General features: G+C 44.1%; 3 protein-coding genes across 3 annotated transcripts in view; 2 read left to right on the forward strand and 1 right to left on the reverse strand.

The window, feature by feature from the left end:
• reep3b (receptor accessory protein 3b) overlaps positions 1 to 2,478 on the forward strand; it is a 29,202-nt gene extending 26,724 nt beyond the window's left edge. The window contains exon 8 of the mRNA XM_034559030.1: positions 158 to 2,478. Coding sequence (XP_034414921.1) covers positions 158 to 229 — 72 coding nt within the window. The 3' untranslated portion in view covers positions 230 to 2,478. The remainder of the gene's footprint in view (positions 1 to 157) is intronic.
• Positions 2,479 to 2,727: 249 nt separating this feature from the next.
• Positions 2,728 to 7,627, reverse strand: nrbf2b (nuclear receptor binding factor 2b). Its single transcript, XM_034559029.1, has 4 exons — positions 7,418 to 7,627; positions 4,506 to 4,590; positions 4,236 to 4,276; positions 2,728 to 3,935 (listed from the first exon to the last, which is right to left on the reverse strand). Exons 1-4 carry the CDS (start codon positions 7,445 to 7,447, stop codon positions 3,234 to 3,236), a joined length of 858 nt encoding a protein of 285 aa, XP_034414920.1. The 5' UTR covers positions 7,448 to 7,627; the 3' UTR covers positions 2,728 to 3,233.
• LOC117748899 (NHL repeat-containing protein 3-like) lies at positions 7,594 to 10,634 on the forward strand. The gene is made up of 3 exons (XM_034559028.1): positions 7,594 to 8,334; positions 8,670 to 8,872; positions 8,994 to 10,634. The coding sequence occupies exons 1-3, from the start codon at positions 8,076 to 8,078 to the stop codon at positions 9,591 to 9,593; spliced, it is 1,062 nt and encodes a 353-aa protein (XP_034414919.1). The 5' UTR covers positions 7,594 to 8,075; the 3' UTR covers positions 9,594 to 10,634.
• The last annotated feature ends 12,660 nt before the right edge of the window (positions 10,635 to 23,294 follow it).

The following is a 23,294-nucleotide window of genomic DNA, read 5'->3' on the forward strand; positions in this document are numbered from 1 at the left end:
CGCGTCTTCAGATGGGGAGAAGAAGAAAAGCTATGGTTGTTTTAACGTACGGTATATGGAGCGGGTGTATTTCCTTTGAAGTCCTTGTGCATCACAACCCACGGAACAGAAGCTCAGGTGTGTGGACACGTTCATAACTGTGTTCCTTTGTCTCCAGGCTCGTTACGGATCCTTGAAGATTAAAGGCAAGAAGAGGCCGGCGTTGAGCTCTGTGAACTACGGCGTGTGACAAGACTGCAGCGAGCACACACACACACACACACACACACACACACACACACACACACACATTCACGCCTCGCACACCAGCGTGCTGATTGGTGGATGGTGTTCCAGCTCTTCTCCGTCTTGACTTTCCACTCTGCTGAGCTCTTTTTATGTCTCGGATGATGAGCTTCCTTCTGACATAATTATTGCGCAATTCATCCAAAACCAGCGACGCCACCAGAACCTATTCTCTGGGAACTTTTGATGTCTTTCTTTGGGTTTAGTGGCGTACATTTTCACATGGACTTTCATTTGTTGTTCATTCGAATTGTAGTCGTGACGTTATCGTGCAGTCTTTGTCTTACTTTCTAATGAGGCAACCTTTACTAAAGACCTCATGAATTTTAACTAATGGCTTAACGAATAGGGAAATTATTTGATGTGGTTGCTTTGACTTTGTAGTTTTTGTTTGTTGGGGAGGCCCTCTCAACATCTGCATCCAACAGCTTAATAACATTACACCTGTTGATTATTATATAGTGGCATTTACATTGTGTCCACTTGGGGGCAGCACACGCTAAAATGACCCATTTTTATACCGTTGTTGCTGAAAACGCGTAGTAGCTTATTTACACCCTGCAGGCGATTTAGAAATCCAATCTTCAACCTCGTCTAAGCTCACAGTACACAAGGATAATTTAAATTCTAACGTTATAGAGACGTTCAAATATGTTCTCAGAAGATGTCATTTTTTTGGAGAGAAACTTGATCAAATCTAGCTGTTTGACGGAGATATTAAACCAATATTAGAGGTAATGATGACCTTTTAGCATCCTAACACTAGCTCGAAGTGTTGATTGCTTTGTGTTTTTTACCGTGATATCTAATTGGGTGCCGTGGATCGTGGCATTTCACTGGTGTACCAGGTTGTGACGTCGCTAACGGTGGCTAATGTTAGCTGTCGAAGTTCAGCTCTGCAGTGATCTTCTTTCAGATCACAGCTGTACGGCTCCGCTGCTTCACCTTCAGACAAAGTTAGTCACTAGCTGCTGAGCAAAGGCCGTATTGGAATTGAGCTTGCTTTTTTTTTTTTTACTGCAAACATGATTCAGAGACCAAGACATTCTTATGACACTTGACAACCAGCAGATACCCTCGATGCCGTCAGAGGAGAGACACCGTGAACACGAAAGGGAACCAATGAAACAAAGTGATTCTTCCGGGTTTCTCTGTGTAGAATTCCAGCCTTTATGAAGGCCCAGAATTCCTGTTTCACTATTAATGACAAATTCCTATTTTTCTGGCTATTTACCCATGTATTTTTATGGCTGTGTGTCTTGATCACACCCCTGGTTGTAAATTTCTAGTTTTTTTTTTATTTGTATCGATGAAGATTTGTTTTAGTTATTTAAAGTGTGTGTTTGTGTGTGTTACGTTTTAAATCAAAAGTCTTTTGTATGTTAACCACCGGTTTTTGCACATATACCTCCTCCCAAACCTTTTTGTTTTTGTTATCAATGCTGTTGTTGCTCGTCATCTCATGTTCTAATGTACTTTGCTGTGGGGGGGGAGGGGCACACACAATGAGCCTAACCACTCTTGTTGATGGATACTAATACTAACGGCCCTCCGGTGACATTTTGAAGTTTGGCTTGTTGCCTGTTGGTGGTGGATGTGTGGCGGCGTTTGACCGTGCTGGCATGGTAGTCTGACGTGTGGCAGTTTTTTTTCCTCCTCTCGGGGACCCCCCATTTGATAAGATGTCTCTTCAGGGACCTCCACCCTAAAAAGATGTTGGTCGTTTTGATATGATCAAGACCAGAATTCCAGGAGATAACCGTGGAGGAGGTGAAACCTATGGAGCAGAAGTGTCATTTTTATGACTCACACCTCTAGTGATAATAGACTACTCTGCAGGAACATCCTCAAGGTCTCCTGGTTGATCCCATCCCAGGGCAACAAGCGGTCTACCACGCAGAAACGTTAGGGACCATAACTAAGTAGAAATAATGAGCTTTAGAAAGCGTCACATGGTCTGACGTCTTTTGGAAGCAGAGCTCTCTGATTTAGAGTCCTCCAATAACAAGCCAAACCTCCTCATGTCACAGTGCCTTTTATTGCTCATAACTCAATATTGATACCAAAGCTTCACATACTCACATAGAAGCTGTGTGGCTGAATTTATTTGTATTTGATCTGTGTGGTTAAAATGTCTGGTGTGTGTGGATTGTAAATGCAATACAATAAATAAAAAACATTTTTATTACAATGTTTCAGTGTTATTATATTGTGTCCATTCCTATCCTTATTTTATTTGAAGCAGAATCTACAGTTTTTTTTACACTTTGTTGCCCAAACAGCAAAGATCTACATAATAATAATAATAATGACATTTTCTATCATCTGAGGAGGGTGGGAGGTCAGATATCTTTCCACTCTGTCTGCAATTATGAATCCAAACTATGATTTCAGGGTTGAAAGAACAGCTGATCACACATGGAGCCCCAACAAATCCACCAATTCCATAATAAAACTGTTCTGTTTATTCAATGTTTACCAAATTAAATAGCCAAGAGTTCCTCCACTGTTTCCAGCAGCGTTTAAAGGGACGTTGGCTGCTGTTAACATTTGCACAAAGTATCATGCGAATAACTGACGTATAGATAAAAAGCACCATAATTTAGCTTCGGAACAATGAAATGATGATGCTGCCGACGTTCTTCAGAGTTGTTTAATTGTTACTTGCAGACAAAAAAAACAAAAACATTCTGTTAAATTAAAAAACAATCTCACTGATGTTCCAACCGACATTGTTGGAGAAGGATTCCGTTATCTTAGCTTGCATTAGTGTACAGGTGTTTTCACTCGGACTGATTACTGTGCACCCGTTTCTTATCAGAGGAGTTTCCATGATAGCTCTGTCCACCTTCAACTTGAGCAGAGGTCTGATGGGTTTCAGGTGTCAGACATGTTGAGCATTCGGACTCCAAAGCGTCTGTCTGTTAGAGCGGAGGACATGTGTCCCGTCACAGTTTCTCCCGGTCCAGCATCTCCTGCAGTTCGTTCTGGATGTCCTCTGGCAGCTCCAGAGGGGGCAGGTCGTCCAGACACAGATCCTCCTGAGCCGGCATCTCCAGCGGGGGCAGCTGAGGGATTGCGATCTCCTTCCCCTTGCTCTTCCTCTCCTGCCCGCCCCCTGTTGCCATGGCGCCGCCGGCCTGCGGGAGCACCCAGAGTTCCGAGCGCTCCACGAAGTCCACCGCCTCGACCGCCTCGACGCGCAGCCGGCCGTTTTCCGACTGCAGCCGCTTGTTCTCGGCCACCAGCCGTTGGTTTTCGTCCATCAGGTTGTTGACCAGGCGCCGCAGGTCAACTATGGTGGTCTGTTGTTCTTCCAGGCGGGTTTTGTCGTCTTTGATGGTCTTAGAGCCGGGGCACAGCGCAGTCAGAGGCTGGCAGCCTCCGGTCTGCCGAGTCTGCAGCTGATAGAGCAAGGTGTCGTACTCCCTCTCCCTGATTCCTTCTCCCTCTGCGGCTGAGAGGCCGGGGGGGGCGTGGGCCTGGGTTTGGGCGAGGCTGGCCGGGCTGCTGGCCGGGCTGCTGCAGGGCTGCGCTGGGCCGGGCCGTGCCTTCGTGGCCTCGCGTCGAGTCTCTCTCTTCCAGCGCTCCTGGATCAGCCGCTGCTGTTTGATATGGCTGTCCCTCTGCAGCTCCATGGACAGCCGGGCCTGCAGGCACACGGCATCATTCAAACGTATTTATGAAAAGGCTGACCACATATTGTTGCTCTAAATGCTTGCTCTCTCGCATGACAACCTTTTCAAAAACTTAATTGGAGCACATACATTTGTATTTGAAATCATAAATTATTCCATTAGATTCGATATTCCTCTGTTCAGATTTCAGGTCAACATGGACAGCTTATGACGGCAATTAGAAAGATGGGCATGGCCAATAGGTTTTTTGATGTCATGTATATCATAAATTCTATTTTACAATAATATTTAAAAAAAACGTGGATGTCTCACCTGCTCACACTCTGTTGTCTTCATGGCATCGGTCAAAAGATCTGGGAGAGAGGGGAGGGGGGAGCAGTTTACATGAATTATATGAGACATGCAACTTATACCAAAGTTACCAAAGTCCCCAACCGTGAGGGACAGCAGCGCATGGGAAAGTCACCATTAACGTAAATAAAGTATTTATTGTTCCGTGCCAAGTCAACTGCTTCAATGAGTCGTTGTTGCTTCAGAAAACAGAAGCAGATGGTGAGCAGCTGACCTCTGGAGTGAGCTCACCTGCTGCTTTTCCATGGCAGGAGATGGCCTCTTCATACTTCCCAGCCACGAGCCATCGGTCGGCCTTCCTGCCCTGCTGATGAGCCTGAAGAGGCCGACATAGACAAAGGAGGTTAAGTCTATTGTTTAAAAGGGGGCGGGACCCAATTCAGGTAAAGAGGCACAGAATTAGGTTTATATATTATTTTTAATATAAATTAATATATTGTTCATGGTTAAGACAGATACAACTAGAGCAGAAATTATTAATAATCAATCCACACAAATTAATTGGCAAGAATGTTGATAATAATAATGTTTAGCTTTAGTCAGAGTTCTAATCAATGCAGACGTACACTTGTTGCAATAGCCAGGTCTAGTTTGTAGAGTTTGTTTAAATTGCATTTACATTATAATATTTCCAGTAGAATATATTGATCATGGCAATTCTTGATTACATTAAGACATAATAAAGGATAGACAGGTGACAAATTAAAAGAAAAAACCTGAGTAACACCTGGAGAAACATGAATGCTGATGCCTCCATACTGGTGTATTTTCACTCAATTAAGCAATTTCCAACATCCAAATGTGCTAGAATAATAATTCACATCATTCAAACAAAGCCTCATTTCAACGGCACCAGGTGGACAGTCGTGTTCCTCCACACGCAGGGCCACAAAGGGGTCTGCGTCTGTAAGAGCTCCAAAGCATGTGGAGAGGAAGTATGACCGCAAATATATTTCATCTGGATTCATCATGGCAGGCAGTGAATATATTTACAGCCCAGTTTGTTTAGCGGCGCTCTCATGCATAACAGTCCATGAAAGAAACATCCATCCATCATCTCCACACGCTTGGCCTTTTGCAGGTCCTGTTGAATGTCAGACACACCTCGCCCATAACCTCTCGCTCTTAGTTTAACTCAATCGTTTCATCCCACTGAAGAAGAGACCGACAGCTGGAGAACTGTGCAACATTGTGAAACTGCAGATGAACTTCTGCTTTCTGAACAGTGAGCGCCTGTAAGCGCAGCCTGAAGCCATCTGTGCTTTGGGAAACTGAAGCTTAGTTTATACTCGCAGTCGTGAAGCCGAGAGAATATACAACAAAAGCCAATTCACCTTTAAACTCTTTAGAAACAGGAAGTCTGAAAAATCTACACTTGAGTAAATATGTTGCAGCCAAATCAAATACTTTACACCTTTGGGTCTTTATACTGCATTATTACTTGACTTGTTTCTTTACTGGGCTTGTACAAGGGGAATAAGGTAGTCCATGAATATGAGAAATGAGTTGATAAGTACGACCCCTCCTCAGTATTGGGGAGGTTTGTTTATGGCTTTTGCTGGTTACAGTCTATACAGATTTTCTTTTGTTTGATTCATTCAGTACAGATGCATTTAAATTGTATTCTACTCAATAAGTTTGTATTGGATTATAATATTGAAGTGATTTCCATTCATTGATCAATGTATAATCCTAGATGCTCTTGAGATCACAATCGGGTAAGATGAGTAAATTAAGTAACCATGCAAGAAGAGTAACGGTTTGAAGAAATATATTTCACTCAGGAACTTAAGAAACAAGGGTTAACTTAAACAAGTACGTAAACAGCTTTATCCAATGATTCGACGATGTTCAATTATCTGACATATTTGGACCAAAGACGCTGGAAGAAAGAAGCATAAAGAGAAGACTAGAAAGGAAAGGGGGCGAGCGGGTCGGTTTGAGATCTCTCAGACGTAGAGTTAGACTTTGCCATTATTATCTTTTCTTTTATTTACTTTTTGCATAATCCATTTTGTAACCTTTGATCTTGTTTATTATTGTAAAAATCAGATGAACCTGTATTTTGTACATTCCAACCAAAGTCCAGTCCTTTCATCTTGGAGCCCTCGTAGTCTCCTAAAATGGTGTTGTTCAGTATTATGTGATTTACTAACTTGGTTGGCTCAGATTGTTGATGATGATCTGCTGGATTATCATGCCTGTTGTTGCATGTGATCATAGAGTTTAGACATTAACTGTTCATGCTGTTTCAGACGGGATGATCCTGGAGTACCACCAGTCCTCTGCCGCCTTTTACACACACATAAATATGTTGATGTCGACTTGTGAGCCTGAAATAGGTGATAAGACAGTGGCTTTAAATTATGCTGGCTTTGCCCCCATAAGGGGGCCTTGCGTGTAGCTTCTTTGGGGGTAGATTCTCATGTTCATCACCTGAGTCAGAGGTTAGTTAACAAGCCGTCATTAGTGCACTCCTCACACTGGGAGGGGTATCGGCTGTCACCTTTTCAGTCCGCATGGGGTTGGAGCCGATACCAGTTACCACTGTGTTGAATGTCTTTTGACAGCCATTTCTCCCACATGATGCTAACCATTTGGATACAAATGTAGGATTTTGGGACGTTGTAAATTCTACGTCCCTTGTGAATATTTTCTTTTGGACAGAAATGGCATGTCATATAATGCCCTATATTGACAACAACCAGACAATAATACCGAGGTGTAATCTCATTTCATTGTTAAAGGCCCCTTCTTGTGTAGGTTAATTGAGGTCGCGGACAGTGGAAGTTAGCCATGACGTCACAGCGTTACCTTTTTAAAATACTGTAATCCGCTAAAAGCAGGTTATTATCAAATGGCTAACAAACAAGAAACAACTTTGAACCCATTCATCAGTCGCTATATTAATAATAATATAAGTAATAATTCCGAACATTACTGAGTCACAACAACATAATAAAACCGGACTTGTTAGCTACAATGTTCCGACGTCGGATGTCTTTCCCGAGGACGTAAACGCCTCATGGGTCCGTGTCCAACAGGAACACATAGCGGTTAGCCGCTAGCTAACGTAGCATAGCTCTGCACTCTCAGCTACAGCACCGCTAGCCTGTTATTGCAACATCGAGACCGAAACTTACGAGGTTGAGCGGGCTGTCCACGACTTCCATGGGATCGATACTTCGATGGTTTGCGCTACATGAAAGGTGTCTCCGTCCCCCGCGGACTGTCCTTCGCAATGCGGTAACAATAAATAACAAGAGCCCTGAAAAACAACCAGACAGAAGAATACGAGCCGCCGTCGGGGAAGCCCAGTCGCTTCCACAGTCAACACGTCATGACGTGCCGGATGTTTTTACCGCGTCAAGTTAACGGGAATAGAAAAGGCTTGCTCTAAAAATAAAAGCCTTAAAAAGAATAGCGTTAAAGTAGTTGCTTTATATTTGACCCAGACGCATGTACATCATTGTAAGATGTATTCACCTGTGGAGTCTGGTCTCCTGCTGGGCCCATAACTAGGAGGTTATTATGAATTATGTGTCTTTAAGCGGTGCTTTTATTGCGATACTTTGAACGGAAACGCTGCGTGTTACTCCCTTGAGTTGCCCTCTGTTTTTATTTTCGTCTGGGACTCCAGGAAGTGACTCTACATTGAAAGTGGTTCGTGGATTTCCAGATAATATATATATCCGCGGATATTAAACTTAATAGCGTCGTAACACGTCACATTACCGACGTGCTTGTTTCGGAGCACGCTAACGGGCGAACTGGGAGCGGCTCGGGAGCCCTGAACCACCGATGCAGATGAGGAAGAGAGTCCCCGCGTGTTTGATTGCGTCCAGTATGGCTTCACTAGCGGTGCTCATGATGGTGTTGTACGGCACCATCGGCAGTCAGCAGTCGGGCAGCTCCAGCCTCAGGCACGACTACCAGCTGCTGGGAAGACCCCTTTACAAGCTGGACCTGAACTGGCCGAAGAACCCGGAGCTCTTCACCGGGGCGGCGTTTGGAGTGGCCGTCAACCAGCACGCGGGTGTCGTGTACGTGGCGCAGAGAGGTGAGCCATCACGCTGGTTTGTGCTCTGGTTCCTTTATGTGTGGGTTTGTTGATGACACTCGTCTAACAAATCAATGACAGTTTCAACTATTTCAATCATAGAGGGAAACATAATAGATATTTCCAGCTAACGCTGACTATGTTTACATGCAACCACAGTCATCAGATTATCAGTGCAGATTTTCAGTGTGCTGTTAGGATTAGGGTTCGGACGACACAATTCAGACAGATTTGTGTATTGCAACGTCTCCATGTGATGTCACCACAATATGATTCTGTCATAATATAACATATATTCTGATATAGTGTTTTTTTCTCCTTTGCTTTGCCGTCAGGTGACAATGTGCCCAAGGTGCTGGTGTTCACCACAGATGGAGATTTCCTCATGTCCTGGAACACAACCACCCTGGAGATGCCTCATGGTATATTTTTAGCAGACGCCTCCTCTTCAAACCCCACTGTGTGGATCACAGACGTGGGGAGCGGCCCGTACGGCCACTGCATCAAACAATACTCGCCATCCGGGAAGCTCCTGCAGGTGACTTGGATTTGTTGTTGTCACTCAAAGTCTTTGGTTCACGCCCCACCAGCTCGTTTTCCATTGCAGTATTTAGTGTGATATATAGAATTAGACATGAGTATTTTCTTGTATCCGCCAGGTGCTTGGTACACCGGGGGAGGCCGGCTCCGGGTTGAACCCTCTGCAGTTCGACAGTCCGGCTGAGATCTTCGTCCACGACTCCGGAGAGATGTACATCGTGGACGGAGACGGTGGGCTGAACAACCGCCTCATCAAGCTGTCCAAAGAGCAGCAGGTGTTGTGGATGCACGGAGAGAAGGGGCAAGGCCCAGCTCAGTTCAACATCCCCCACAGCGTGACCGTGGACAACGTCCAGAGGGTGTGGGTGGCCGACAGGGGGAATAAGAGGATCCAGGTCTTTAGCTCCATCACCGGCGAATGGCTGGGGATGTGGGGGAGCTGCTTCACAGAGGATGCGCCCTATTCAGTCCGCCTGACCCCGGACAAGAAGTACTTTGTCGTTGTCCAGCTCAACACTAACCAGATTTCGCTGCTGGAAGCTCCACCGGTGGGTTCGATAGGCCAGTGCAGTGTGGCCAGTGTGATCCAGCTGGCTGACGAAATGAAGCCCCACCTGGTGGACCTGGACCTGAAGACAGGCGAACTGTACGTGGCAGAAATTGGAGCTCAGCAGGCCCAAAAGTTCACCCCCTTCAGTCTGGGTGGGAGCTTCCTGTAGTGCCACACTTGGCGTGATCGATCACAAATGAACTGCGCCTATAATGAGCATTACCGATCCATTCAAACTGGACTTAAAGGGTCCACCTGTTACGTCATTTGGAATCATGTCATCCAGAAGAGAGAAAAAATGACTAATAAGATGAGACCCCAGCGGTAAGATGTCTGAGGTGTCCCCTGACAACCCAGTCTCGTAGAAATTACATTTATATATTAAGGGTTTCCAAGAATCTCTGTGTTTCCGTTAGCTTAGAATGAGCCCTCCATAGTCCTCTTCACGGAATCCGGCACATTGCACCGCCATGTTTTTACGGGAGCCCAGAGTGGACAAATCAAACACTGACGCTAGAGGGGGCCAATACTCACACTGGAGAAGTTTCAGTTGGTTGCAATCTGGAACCTCACCACTAGATGTCACCAGATCCTACACTCTGGCCCTACCTGGTAGTACCACCCACTAACCCATCCATAATATATAAATGTCATTTTGTCTGAGACAGGGTTTCCTCTGTCTAAGCATGTGCTGCTTTCAAAAGTTAAAATAAGTTAAAAAAATATACAAATATTTGACTGCAGGATGATTGTAAGTAAATCCTGCAAAACACATTCAGCAGTGTGAAGTTTCTGCTCTTACAAAATAAAATGCAGTTGAATTGGTTTCTTCACAATAGATGAGGCGATCAAGCTTTCACACTGCTGCCATTGTTGTTTCTGTTCGGGAAGTTATGTGTCGTTTGTTTTTCTCTTGACTCCTTAAAAAGGTGAGAGCTGTTCTTTGTGCTTTTTCCCTGTGCAACCTTTTGCTTCTGTACAGCTGTTTCTCCCTTTTTAAAAAGCTAGATATGAGTTGTTTATAAATATCATCGAAGCACTTCATAATGCAGTGAATCAATAGGGTATGGCTTGGTAAATTATTTTACTGAAAAATGACTTTTGCTATTGTAGGTGTAGTTAATTTTGTCTTGCACTTTATTGCCTGTATTACAGAAACCATTGTATTGTAGTATTGTACTTACTGTGATAAATGTATTGTGATAGCTTATGTGGTAAAATGAATGACTGATATTTGTGCTGCAGTTAAGAGGGACCTAAAACAAGGAGCGCCCACCGTATGGAAATGTAGGATTGATGCACTTCTTCTTTCTGCATTCTCTATTCTGTACAAAACTCTGTCCAATAAGTGAGCTTTAAGTGAATCATGTGACTTTTGTCTTTGGCCCCTGTCTTGCTGGTAATGACAGAGTGAACCCAAATGGTTTCATCCAATTTGAAGTATTTTATGATATTGACCGTTGTGTTTGTGTCCCCGACGCGATGAACCAACAGCAGGGGTTTCCTACCATTATGAGACTGGGGCCTTGGGCAGGTGTTGCACATTTTTTGTATAATTTAATTTTTTTGGAATGTTTTATTATAATTCTTTAAGTTTGAATATCTTCTAAGAATGAAAAGTGTCTTGCCCTTTTGAAAGGGTGTACTTGCATTGTATTTATATTTTCATTATATCAGTGGCATAAAATGATCTTAAAATGACAATACTAAATATTGTCATATGTATTATAACTACAAAGTGGCATTTACTTTGCGCAATATTCTTTGGTGTTTGGTGTTTATCTTTTCCACAGCGCAGGGCGTCGGCCTGTGTGTACTATGCACTTGCACACGTGGGTTTACATTTGTTGAGGACTTTAATATAAATGTTACTTTTTCAAATGTATTTGTTTTGTGTCTTTTAAGTTAAATCTGCCAGGGAACCCAAGGGTGATTGGAACTTCAAATAAAGAAATATTGAATCATAGAAGCATGTTTCATTTTCACAATGAATATCGACCGTCTGTATCCAATAAAGAAGGTAAAGACCTGATATGTACAATAATAGCAGAAAATTAATTAATTCTGATTGTTTTACAGGCGCATACGCTGCCTTTACTGCCACCAGAGTGCTTCTCTAAGTATAATTTACAAGAACAGGGCCAATAGCAATGCATCTGCTGAGGGGTTTAAAGAGGAGTGGATTTGAGGAGCTGATAGCCAGGCACGCAGATAAAATGACAAGAATAGTTCCTCCAAGTACTCACTCTGACACTTTAGCATGTGCACAACACTGCTGGAGATGGTTTGTCATATCTTCCCATAACAAGAGACATTAGCTCCATATCAGACCACTAGATGGCGCTCAGCACATACGCTTCCTGCTCATATCTAATTCCACCAAGAGATGTGATGATGACTCATGACTATATATATATATATATATATATATATATATATATATATATATATATATATATATATATATATATATATATATATATATATATAAATAACTTATTTTGAATTTAAGTTTCTTGATAGATATTTATACATAAAATATTTATATATAAAAATATAAATATAAATATATATATATATAACTATACATATATATATACATATTTATATAATGTTTCATGATAATTATTTTAATTAAGTTTCTTGATAGATTGTTGATTGCAGCACTTCAACATGTACAGGTGAGCATGCTGTGACTTCTGAAAGTCCCTTGCGTCTTGATGCAAATATCAAATATTCTTTAATTTGTCACGAGCAGTAAATGTAAAAATATTTAAAATAATTTCAATTTTCCATGTTTTCCAGAAGGTGTACGCTTTAAAGCTGCCAACTAGTTCAGTGTCATGCAGTTTCGATATAGTGGATCCTGAATGACTTGAATTACTAATATACAAAGTATCTGTTTATTGTGTATGTGCCTCATAAAACTTGAATCAATAGCAGTACATGAACTCCACCAAAATAAATTAGAATCATATATTTAGTGCCTTACAAACAAAATAAATGGTTTATCCACTGGCTTCACATGAGTCCTCATAAGAAGGATGCTCATCCACGTCGTGTAATCATGGCTTCACTTCATAAACTAATACATTTATTTGCATAAAGGTTATATCTTTAAAGTGTTGTAAAAGAAAAATAACAATAACGTATTTCATATTTGCGTTATCTAATCTTAATTTTCTTGTATCCAAACAATGAATATTGTTGAAATAATATCCAATGAATATGTTGTAATTCATCATTCCTGGAGCAGAGTTCCCAGCTGCCCTGCTCGTCCTCGCCTCTGTCTGAGTGTGAGAGGAACTCTGTGGGCGTTGATGCAAACAACAGACCAATAGGAATGAGTCCCGGCTCATTGAATAACAGATAGAAGGGGAGAGAGGCAGAGGGGCGGGGCTTGAGGAAGAAAGAGGGGATCTTAAGCAAGACGCTGCCAGAGAGACAGGAGGCTGTGAGTGAGAGGGAACATAGAGAGATGAATATGAATATAGTACAACACAGAGCTTCATAACACAGTGGTGTCATTGTCACATGGCTGGAGTGGCCTCTCAGGAACAGTATTGAAATGAGAGAGGAGCATGGAGGGCCCACTTCCACAGCATGACACCCCAGTAACGGTGCTCTCAGACAGACAGGGGGACATTCAGTTCAGACCTCCGAGTGGTGCTCAAGAACATGCCCTTTTGCCCTGGATGAGAAAAGTGCCCCTTCAGCTGGAGCCCAATTTTTTCTTCATTCATCAGTATTTAATATACTAATAATTATATAAGAATATAGTTATCTGAACTGTAATAATTATTATTTAATTTTCATCAATAATGAATAGTGAAGAGGCAGTCTCCATTGTACTCACATTTATAATAATAATATAATAATTATTATTATATTATTTATATATTATATATATAATTATATTATATATATTATAATAATATTATTATTATTATTATTATTACATACATGGTAAACAGTGCCTTGCCACTAGAATTCACAACTTCAGAACGTTCCAAGTGACATCACAAGTTCAAAGACGTTACGAGTGGCTTTAGAGTGTCACAGACCAGAGTTTATGAGTAGAGGTCAATCGCACGCTTCAAACAGCCAACATGTTTTTAGTTTTAGTCCACCAGGAAGACAACTCCGCCTCGCCTTGAAGACAGCCCCCTCTTCGGCCAGGATTACCTGCGGGAGAGGTGTCATCACAGTCGTCCGGATGGTGTCTGCAGTGGTTTCGCCGTCGTGTAGGAGCCTTGATACTGCTCTCGGTAGGACACGGTTTAGTTTAGTCATCCAGGGGGTGAAGAGGACAAGACGGCGGGCAAGAGCCTGCTGACTGGCCCTCTTCCTGGAGGGGAGCCAGCGGCCGCTGGTCCTCTTCAGGCAGGGGAAACCGTTGGCGGGGAAACAACTCCTTGTTGGTCCTCCTTCATGCAGGAGAGCCAGCGGCAGGCATAAGTCTGCCGACTGGTCCACTTCATGGAGGGGAGCCAGCTGCAGGTTCTTCTCCTCACCTACAAAGCCTTGATTGGTGATGCACCATTGTATCTTAAGGAGCTTGTAGTACCATATTGCCCCACTAGAGAGCTGCGCTCACTAAATGCGGGGCTACTTGTGGTTCCTAGAGTCCTAAAAAGTAGGATGGGAGCAAGAGCCTTCAGTTATCAAGCTCCTCTTTCATGGAACCAGCTTCCACTTTCAATCCAGGAGGCAGACACAGTCACCTCATTCAAGAATAGATTTAAGACTTTCCTCTTTAATAGTGGTTATAGTTAGGGCTGAATCAGGTTTGCCCTGGTCCAGCCCCTTGATATGCTGCTATAGGCTTATAGGCTGCTGGGGGATGTTTTAGGATACACTGAGCACCTCTCTCCTCTTCTCTCTCTCCTTATGGATGAATTTACATCTCTCCATTGCACCTTATTAACTCTGCTTCCTCCCCGGAGTCTTTGTGACTTCACGTCTCATAGGGTCCATTGGACCTGGAGGTGTCTGATGCCTGGTGAGCCGGCCTCCCGCGTTGGCCCTGCTGATCGCCCCGCCCCCCCTCCTCTCTACCTCCTTCTGTTTCATGGATTGGAGTTCCATTCATACATTGTCATATTCATGTAATGTGTTTATGTAACTCTGTAATGCTGTTCATTCTGTACACATGACGTCTATTGCATCTGTCCATTCGGGGAGAGGGATCCTCCTCTGTTGCTCTCCTGAAGGGTTCTTCACTTTTTTTCCCTGAAAGGTTTTTTTCTGGGGGTTTTTCTGAGTTTTTCCTGATCCGATGTGAGGTCCTGGGACAGGGATGTCGTATGTGTACAGATTGTAAAGCCCTCTGAGGTAAATTTGTAATTTGTGATATTGGGCTATACAAAATAAACTGAATTGAATTGAATTGCTAGCGCAAATATTCAGTGCATATTTACTTGAGTGCAAACAGATTATATTTATATATATATATATATATATATATATGTATATACATATACATATATATATATATATACATATACAGTATATATATATATATATATATATATATATATATATATATTACATTACATGTCATTTAGCTTACGCTTTTATCCAAAGCGACTTACAATAAGTGCATTAAACCATGAGTCAAAACTCAGAACAACAAGAATCAAGCAAGTACAATTTCTTTAATAAAGTTAAACTACAAAGTGCTATCAGTAAGAGCCATTTAAGTGCTACTAAAGTGCTACTACGGCTCTACCCTCCCTATTCAAGGTATAGTCGAAAAAGATGTGTTTTTAGTTTGCGACGGAAGATGTAGAGACTTTCTGCTGTCCTGATGTCAATGGGGAGCTCGTTCCACCAATGAGCAGCCAGCACAGCAAACAGTCGTGACTTTGTTGAGTGTTTAGCTCGTAGTGACGGAGCTACAAGCCGATTGGAAGAAGCCGAGCGAAGTGAACGAGCTGGGGTGTACGGTTTGACCATGTCCTGGATGTAGACTGGACCCGATCTGTTCGCAGCACGGTACGCAAGTACCAATGTTTTGAAGCGGATGCGGGCGGCCACCGGTAACCAGTGAAGGTCGCGGAGGAGCGGAGTAGTGTGGGTAAATTTCGGGAGGTTGAAGACCAGTCGAGCAGCTGCATTCTGGATGAGCTCTAGAGGTCGAATGGCATTAGCAGGTAGACCTGCCAGGAGGGAGTTACAGTAGTCTATCTGTGAGATGACCAGAGCCTGGACCAGAGTCTGGACCAGAACCTGTGCCGCCATCTGAGAGAGAAGAGGTCGTATTCTCCTGATGTTGTACAGCATGTACCTACAGGAGCGTGTTGTTGCGGTAATGTTGGCAGTCAGGGAGAGTTGACTGTCAAGTGTCACACCGAGGTTCCTGGCAGTCGGAGTCGGGGCCAACACTGAGTTGTTGAAGGTAATAGTCAGGTCGTGGGTGGGAGAGCCTTTTCCTGGAAGGAAGAGAAGTTCAGTCATGTCCGGGTTAATTTTCAGGTGGTGTGCGGACATCCACTCAGTGATATCAGTCAGACAGGCAGAGATTTGTGCTGCTACCTGTGTTTCAGATTGGGGAAACGAGAGGATCAGTTGGGTGTCATCAGCATAGCTGTGGTAGGTGAAGCCATGCGAGCGAATGACAGAGCCGAGAGAGTTGGTGTACAGAGAGAAGAGAAGAGGACCAAGGACTGAGCCCTGAGGGACCCCAGTAGTGAGAGGACAAGGCTCAGACACAGATCCTCTCCAGGTTACCCGGTAAGTGCGGTCGGTGAGGTAGGATGAGAAGAGGGAGAGCGCGGTGCCTGAGATACCCAGGTCCTGGAGGGAGGACATGAGGATCTGGTGGTTCACTGTGTCAAAGGCAGCAGAAAGGTCTAGAAGGATGAGGACAGAGGAGAGAGAGGCTGCTCTAGCAGTGTGAAGCTGCTCAGAGACAGCAAGGAGGGCAGTCTCTGTTGAGTGGCCTGTCTTGAATCCAGACTGGTGGGGGTCTAGAAGGTTGTTACTGTGGAGATAGGAGGAGACTTGGTTAGAGATAGCTCGCTCTAGAGTTTTGGAAAGGAAGGGGAGGAGAGAGATGTGTCGGTAGTTGTTGACTTCAGACGGGGCGAGGGTGGGTTTCTTCAGGAGAGGGTTGACTCTTGCCTCCTTCAGAAAGTTAGGGAAACAGCCAGTTGAAAGGGAGCTGTTAATAAGATGGGTGAGAAAGGGAAGAAGGTCCGGAGCAATGGACTGGAGAATGTGAGACGGGATGGGGTCAAGGGGGCAGGTGGTTGGGCGGGCAGAGGTTACCAAGGTAAGAACTTGATTGGGAGACAGGGGGGTAAAAGAGGAAAACAAGGGGGAAGAAGATGAAGTTAATGGAGATGTAGTTATAGAAGATGGATTAGTAAAGGAGGAGCGTATGTCGTCTATCTTTTTTGTAAAGTAGTCAACAAAGTGGCTTGGTAGTGTAAGATTCGTGTTCAAAGCTCCGGGTCCCGTGGCCGCAGGAAATTCAGGATTCGAGTTAAAGTTTAACAATATTTAATGGCAAAGATAATACTCATGTAGCGTTCACGATCGTGGGGCCAGAAAGGAGGAACTCTCCACAGACGGAGTGCAGCTCCCAGGGAGCCACAGACCGGGGCTGTCTCGAGTCTCCAGACCAGTAGAACCATGTCCCCAGAACAAATGCTCGGCTATTAGTATGGTCATGCAAATGAATTCACACCTAAAGGTTAGTTCCATTGGTCAGTTCAAAGGATGCCGCAGTTCTACTCGCTACGCCAATTAGTAAACAGGCGAGGTCAAAGCTCACTCTTCCGGTCAAGGACAGGAAGTTCCCCTTCACAATAAAACCCTATTATCCTGCCTTCCGAATAAAAGCAACACATTAGGTTTCAATCGGCATCCATTTTAACTATTGTCTAAACAATAAAACATTCATTCATTCTCATGCATCATACAGTTAATCATTACATTTGTCATTAAAACAGAATAATAAAACAGTGATCCTCTCTTATGTTTCATAATACATTCCTCCAGAATATTCCTCATAATATCCCAAATTAATTATCATACCTTTCTTTATGTATTAATTTAAAACATAAACTTATTTTATCTACATGTGCAAATATATATAAAATCCACTACAACCTAACAGTCCCTCCTTTTATACTATTCCATTGTATAAACAACTTGTATTGGATTTTATTTCACCGCACTGTAAACATCACTGTAATACAATCTTTATTATCAATACCTGTGGAAGAAAAAACAATATCACTCCCTCCTTTTGACCCTGCTCTGCAAAGTAACTAAAGTCTAGGAGTGTTGTGATCAGATATGTGTCTATCTGTGCATATGTCTATGTGCATCTTCTTTCTCTGCACTCTCATCTTCTTGATGGTCTCCTTTCTCTGCATGCTCATCTTCTCCATGGTCTCCTCTCTCTGCATGCTCATCTCCTCGATTTCCTCGAGTAAAAGGAAAACAGCAAGTTCAAACACTATATTTATTTTATTATCATCATACTTCTGTGATTTGTTATAATTTGAATCAATGTGTTAAAGGTGCACGATACTCCTCTGTTGGCAGCACATCTGTTGGTGAGGTCCATCACAGCAGGCAGCCAGGTACACGGTGAAGGTCGACGATGGAGAGACGAGTGTAGCTGTGGGAGAGAATTAAAACACACAGAGCGGCTTTCTGCGCCGGCTCTAACTAAAGTTGGATATCTGAAATATACTTGGAAATAATTTTCATATTTCCCGAACCAATTCTCCAACATGTCTGAGAAGTAGTCATTCTATTTCTATGTTTTCTTTTAATCTTCTAAAAAATTATCTCAAAAATCTCAAAAATTATTTCTTAAGGAACTGAATTATCCAGGTTCGGACTAGCAATCTCAAACTAAATTATCAAGGATCAGATTAGCAATCATTAAACTCAATTATCAAGGATCAGATTAGCAATCATTAAACTAAATTATCAAGGATCAGATTAGCAATCTCGAACTCCGTGTGAGGAACAGCTTCTCACCCGTGGGAGGAATCAACTATTAAATGCGCTTCTGTTGTCCAACGGAGTCTTAATTACTCGTCCAATCCCATCTATTTTAAATTATTTATCTCTTAATTTATTTATCTCTGCGGATTATATTAAATGTAATTGATCAACTCTATGTTCTTTTAACTATTTCAAATCCTGCTAGGATCTGATTGCGAGCTGGTATTAGTCTGGCTCTCCTCTCTTGCTCGAACACCTACTGAAAGAGAAAATGAAATCTCTCATTTCTTCTCAAAAATATTTGCAGTTAGGTATTTTGTGCCATGACATATTTCAGCTATCTTTGACTTAATCTTCCGATTAGCCCTCTCGACTATACCCTGTGATTGTGGGTGATAGACTGCTCCGTGTGCGTGTGTAATTCCTAGGTGTCTTTCCACCTCTTGTAAGTGTTTGTGTGCAAAGTGTGTGCCGTGGTCAGACCCTATTCTCCTTGGAACTTCATATCTCGGGATAAGTTCCTTCTTGGGCCATTTTAAGACTGTCTTTGAGTCTTCTTTCTTGCAGGGGATCGCTTCCACCCATCTGGTGTATCTGTCGATCATCACGAGTAGGTATCTGAAACCTCTCTTCCTGTTTTCTGCACCCATATCGGTGTAGTCGATGCATATTTCTTTGAATGGAGCATCTGGCACTGGGAACTCTCCTTGGGGACATCTGTATGGTCTTTTCATACTAAAATCATTGCAGGTGGGACATTCATGGTGATGAGTTTCACCATCTCAGTCATATGGGATGCCACCAGAGGATGGAAACTTCCTCCTCTGTTCTTTTGGGATTCACGTGAGAGGGACCATGTGCCTGTCTGATGAGTCCTTGACACATCCTTGCAGGTGCCACTATGTCCATCATGTGATCTCCAGAGTCCTTTCTTTTGGACGGCTCCATTGTGTGTCCACTGATTCTGCTCTGCTCTGCTTCTTTCTGCATGAGCTTGATGTCTTCTATTCCGAGTTTTGGGAGTTCCGGTGCGGCTATGTCTGTCCTTTGTTTCACATAGCCTGCTGCCTTCTTTGCTGCGAGGTCAGCGGCTTCGTTGCCTTCTGCCACTTTGGTCTTTGTGGTCTGGTGTCCTTTACACTTCATCACTGCTACGTGTCGTGGTAGCAGGATGGCTCTCAGTAATTGCTTCAATTGACTTTTGCTTTCGTCAATGCCACTACTTCTGCTAGCTGTGCAGATGCTGGCTGTGCGATGATTTCCGCAGAAATGGTTTAATGTCTTTTCTCTTGTTGCTGCACGACTGAGTATGCGGCAATATTTCCATCTTCACATTAAGTCCATCGGCCATGTCGTTTGGCTCGTATGAGACTGATATGTAGCTGTTGTAAGACTTTTGAAATCTTATCTTGTCATCGAGAATGCACTTGAGGTCAACTAGGCAAGAACTCCATGTTCTGTGTTGACCTTGAGCTCGAGACACATCACAACATGAGCAGTTTTCTCAATTGCTCTTTTCAGGACTGCCAAGTGTCTTGTGCAACCTGTTTTGACCTTTTTCGATGTGGTCTAACTTTGAGCTGTCGTACATCAGGTCTCTTTCCTCCCTCCTTTTTCTGAAACAAAACAGCGGACACTATCCCGCTTGATTCAGAAACATTAAGGTGGAAGGGCCTGTTGTGGTCAGGTGTAGACAGCTTTGAGGCTTAGCCAACTTCTTGTTTGGTCTTTGCGAATGCCTCTTCTGCATCATTTGTCCATGTGAGCAGAGCTTCCATGTTTCGGCTTCCTGCTTCAGTTATGTCTCTGAGTGGCTGTGTGAGAGACGTGAAGTCAGGAACGTAGTGTCGACTGTAGCCTGTTAGGCCCAGGAATGACAGCATCTCTTGTACTGTCTTTGGTTTAGCTGCACTCAAAATGGCCGACCTCTGTCCCGCAGACAGAGCGCACGAGTCTCCTGAGATCAGTTGTCCCAGGAATGACACTGCATTTTTGCAATCTGAGTCTTTGAGCGCTTCACCTCATAACCTGCTTTGGTTAACAGCGTTAGAAGGTCTTTCGTCACTCTAAGACAAATTGCTGCAGTTGGTGCAGCTAACAGCAGATCATCCATGTACTGTACAAGTACTGTGTCTTCCGGTAATATGAAGTCTTTGAGGTCTTGCTTCAGGGCTGCATTAAACAAACCCGGGCTATTTCTGTAGCCTTGTGGCATTACGGGTTTGGCACTTGAATGTTCTGTGCAATTGTGGCTTTGTTGACGGTTCTTAGGTCATGAACCATTCTCCAGCCTCTGTTACCGGATTTTTGGACTGGTAATATCTGTGTATTCCAGTTGGACTCTGCGTCGATGAGTAAGCCTGCTTCATATTGTCTCTCGAATGCCATCTCTTTGTTCTTGTTGCAGCGGATATTGATAGCACCAGACCGTGTCTTGATCTGGTTTCAAAGTCATTACCACGTTATGTTGAGTGGTGTGGCCAACATCATAGTCACCTCTTGACCATATTAGTGGTGGTACTTCCAACATTTCATCAGTGGAGGGATGATTTGAGTGTTCCTTTCCATGATTTCTGTCAAGTTGTTGTTGGAGTTGTCCCTTGAAATACGAGTGTTGCTGTATCCTCCAATAGTCACCATTGGGGGGTGGGACAGATATGGGGATTTGGTAGGAATCCACCTTTCTTTTGAGACTCTCCATCATGGGGCCAATATTTCTTGCTTCATGATCAGTAGTGTGATGTGAGGGGCAGAGTCAGGTCGCAGTGCATACCAGTCTCTTTGGTCTGCAGACAGTAAACATTCAACTGCAACTCCTTCTTTTCCTACAATTATGGCTCTTATTCTGATGACTTCAGCTTCACCCTCCTTTTCTTCTTAGGCGGCGGCGTAGTTGTAGGTGCAACGGTAGGGATCTTCTGGCATGACATATGGATGTTGTCATAATCCATGGCAACTATGGCACAGGTGATGATAGGTTCTCGCCCATTTGGAACCATTATTCACTGCGCCGGGCCCTCTAGAAGATCCACATAATCTTCATCCTGCACTATTCTTGCAGGCATCTGGTTCTGGTTTGGAATGTGTCGTCCAAATCCTCCTCTTTGTGGGCTTCTTCTGCCTCTAGCTGCATCAGAGCGACTGTAACATTCCTCAGCCCTGTGCCCAAGTCTGTCACAGATCAGACAAGGTTCTCGCCACCTGTCTCTTCTGGATCCTCTGGGCTTGTCTCTGTCTTTCTCCTCTTCTTTATATTGGTCCAGGGCTTTGCCCACTGCTTCCTGGATCTGGACGACGAGGTTGCTAACAGCAGCCATCTGCTTTCGCGCTTGTGGGCCGTGCTTAGCAGCCTCTGTGTCCTCTTTTGCTATCTGTAGCTTCAGGAGTCTCATTGACAGCTCATCTTTGGTTGCCTTTTCTTCTTCATCATCCTCGTGGTGCTGAGTGATGTGGTGTGTGATGTGTTCCTTGCACACTTCAAAGGTGGCATCTTTATGCCCATCGTATGTTGCTCACGACTCAACTTGGCCGGGAGACCTGCTATTACAGCAGCCTTCCACATGTTCAGGTATGTCAGGTTCCTGTCATGTCTGGTGCCTGTAGCTGATTCCCAGGCGTCAGCTGCTTCCTTCAGGTACACCATGTCTTCTTCATCTGACTTTAGCTTGATGCTGGCTAGGTTGGCCATGTCGGGAGTATCTCTGGGATTATATGGCTTGTATTGAGGTGTGCCATTGCTCAATGTCATGATAGGTGCCTGAATCTGGCATTTTCCTCTTCTTCTTCACAGCACACTGGGCTTGCTGCTGCCACTGACATCTGAGTGTGTCGTGGTGGAGGCTTGTAGTTTATGCCTTCCTTTGCTCTCCTCGGGAGGTGTTCTCGTGATCCCTGGAGGCTGTCTCCTCCTCTGCTGTCTTGGAGGCTGTCTCCTCCTCTGCGCCAGTTGCATAGCACAGTTAATTGACCGGAAAGGTCAAGCAGGGCTCCTCTTCTTGTGAGATGGGGGTGGAGGGGGCTGGGGCCTTGATTTGGCTCCTCTTCTCGCTGAGGTGTCGCAGTTGGCCATGCGATTAGAATGGAGGCTCTGAGCTGGAGGTGGGGGCTCTGAGCTGGAGGTGGGGTGCCACCAGGACGCAGTCCATATGCGTCCATCGCCTGTTGTTCGGTTAGGGATGGCGTTAATGAGCGAGGGAGTGGTATCTGGGTGGGACCTATCTCCTATTTGTATCTATTGGGACGCTCTGAATTGGGGAGGTCATGACTTGGCGCCTCTGCCGGGCTTCCTCCTCTGCCTTTCTTAATGGTAATGTGATGGACTGACGTTGTCTTTACCCTGTTCTGACAGCTCTGCTTGTGACAGTTCACCTTCCTCTGCCTTTCTTTCCCTCTCTTTCTTCCACCATAATTCTCTTCTCATTAGGTCCCTGTCTTCCTCCTCTCTTTGCTGACTTTGTCTAGCATCCCTTTCTCTGCCCTTTTCTCGGCCAGCTAATGCCCTCTGCAGCTGTGCGACCTTGTTCATCAGGTCTGCGACTGTTCTGCTTTCTGTGGAGTCAAACTCTACACTGCCTCCTAATAGTCTCTCTACTGGGGCCATGGTGTGTGGAGCTTCTCTTTTAAGTGGACTGTGGGCGTACGGGGGAGGGTATTAACATATTATGGGATAGATGGAAGTGGTGGGAACTGGGGCTGATGGCAGAAGTACAGGGGCTGTCTCCATCGACAGCTCTTTATTCCTGTTTGTTTCTTCTTTGGGGTCTTTCGGGGTGTTGCTTCTTCCTGGCACCTCCGGGCAGTGTTGTCTTCATTCACCGCTATGCCATGTTGTGGCAGTCTTGCCTACACAATGGCTTCATTGGTTCTGGTGACGTCTGCTGATCGGGACGTGAACCAATTT

This window comes from Cyclopterus lumpus, chromosome 19, assembly GCF_009769545.1.
Source record: "Cyclopterus lumpus isolate fCycLum1 chromosome 19, fCycLum1.pri, whole genome shotgun sequence".
Lineage (NCBI taxonomy): Eukaryota > Metazoa > Chordata > Actinopteri > Perciformes > Cyclopteridae > Cyclopterus > Cyclopterus lumpus.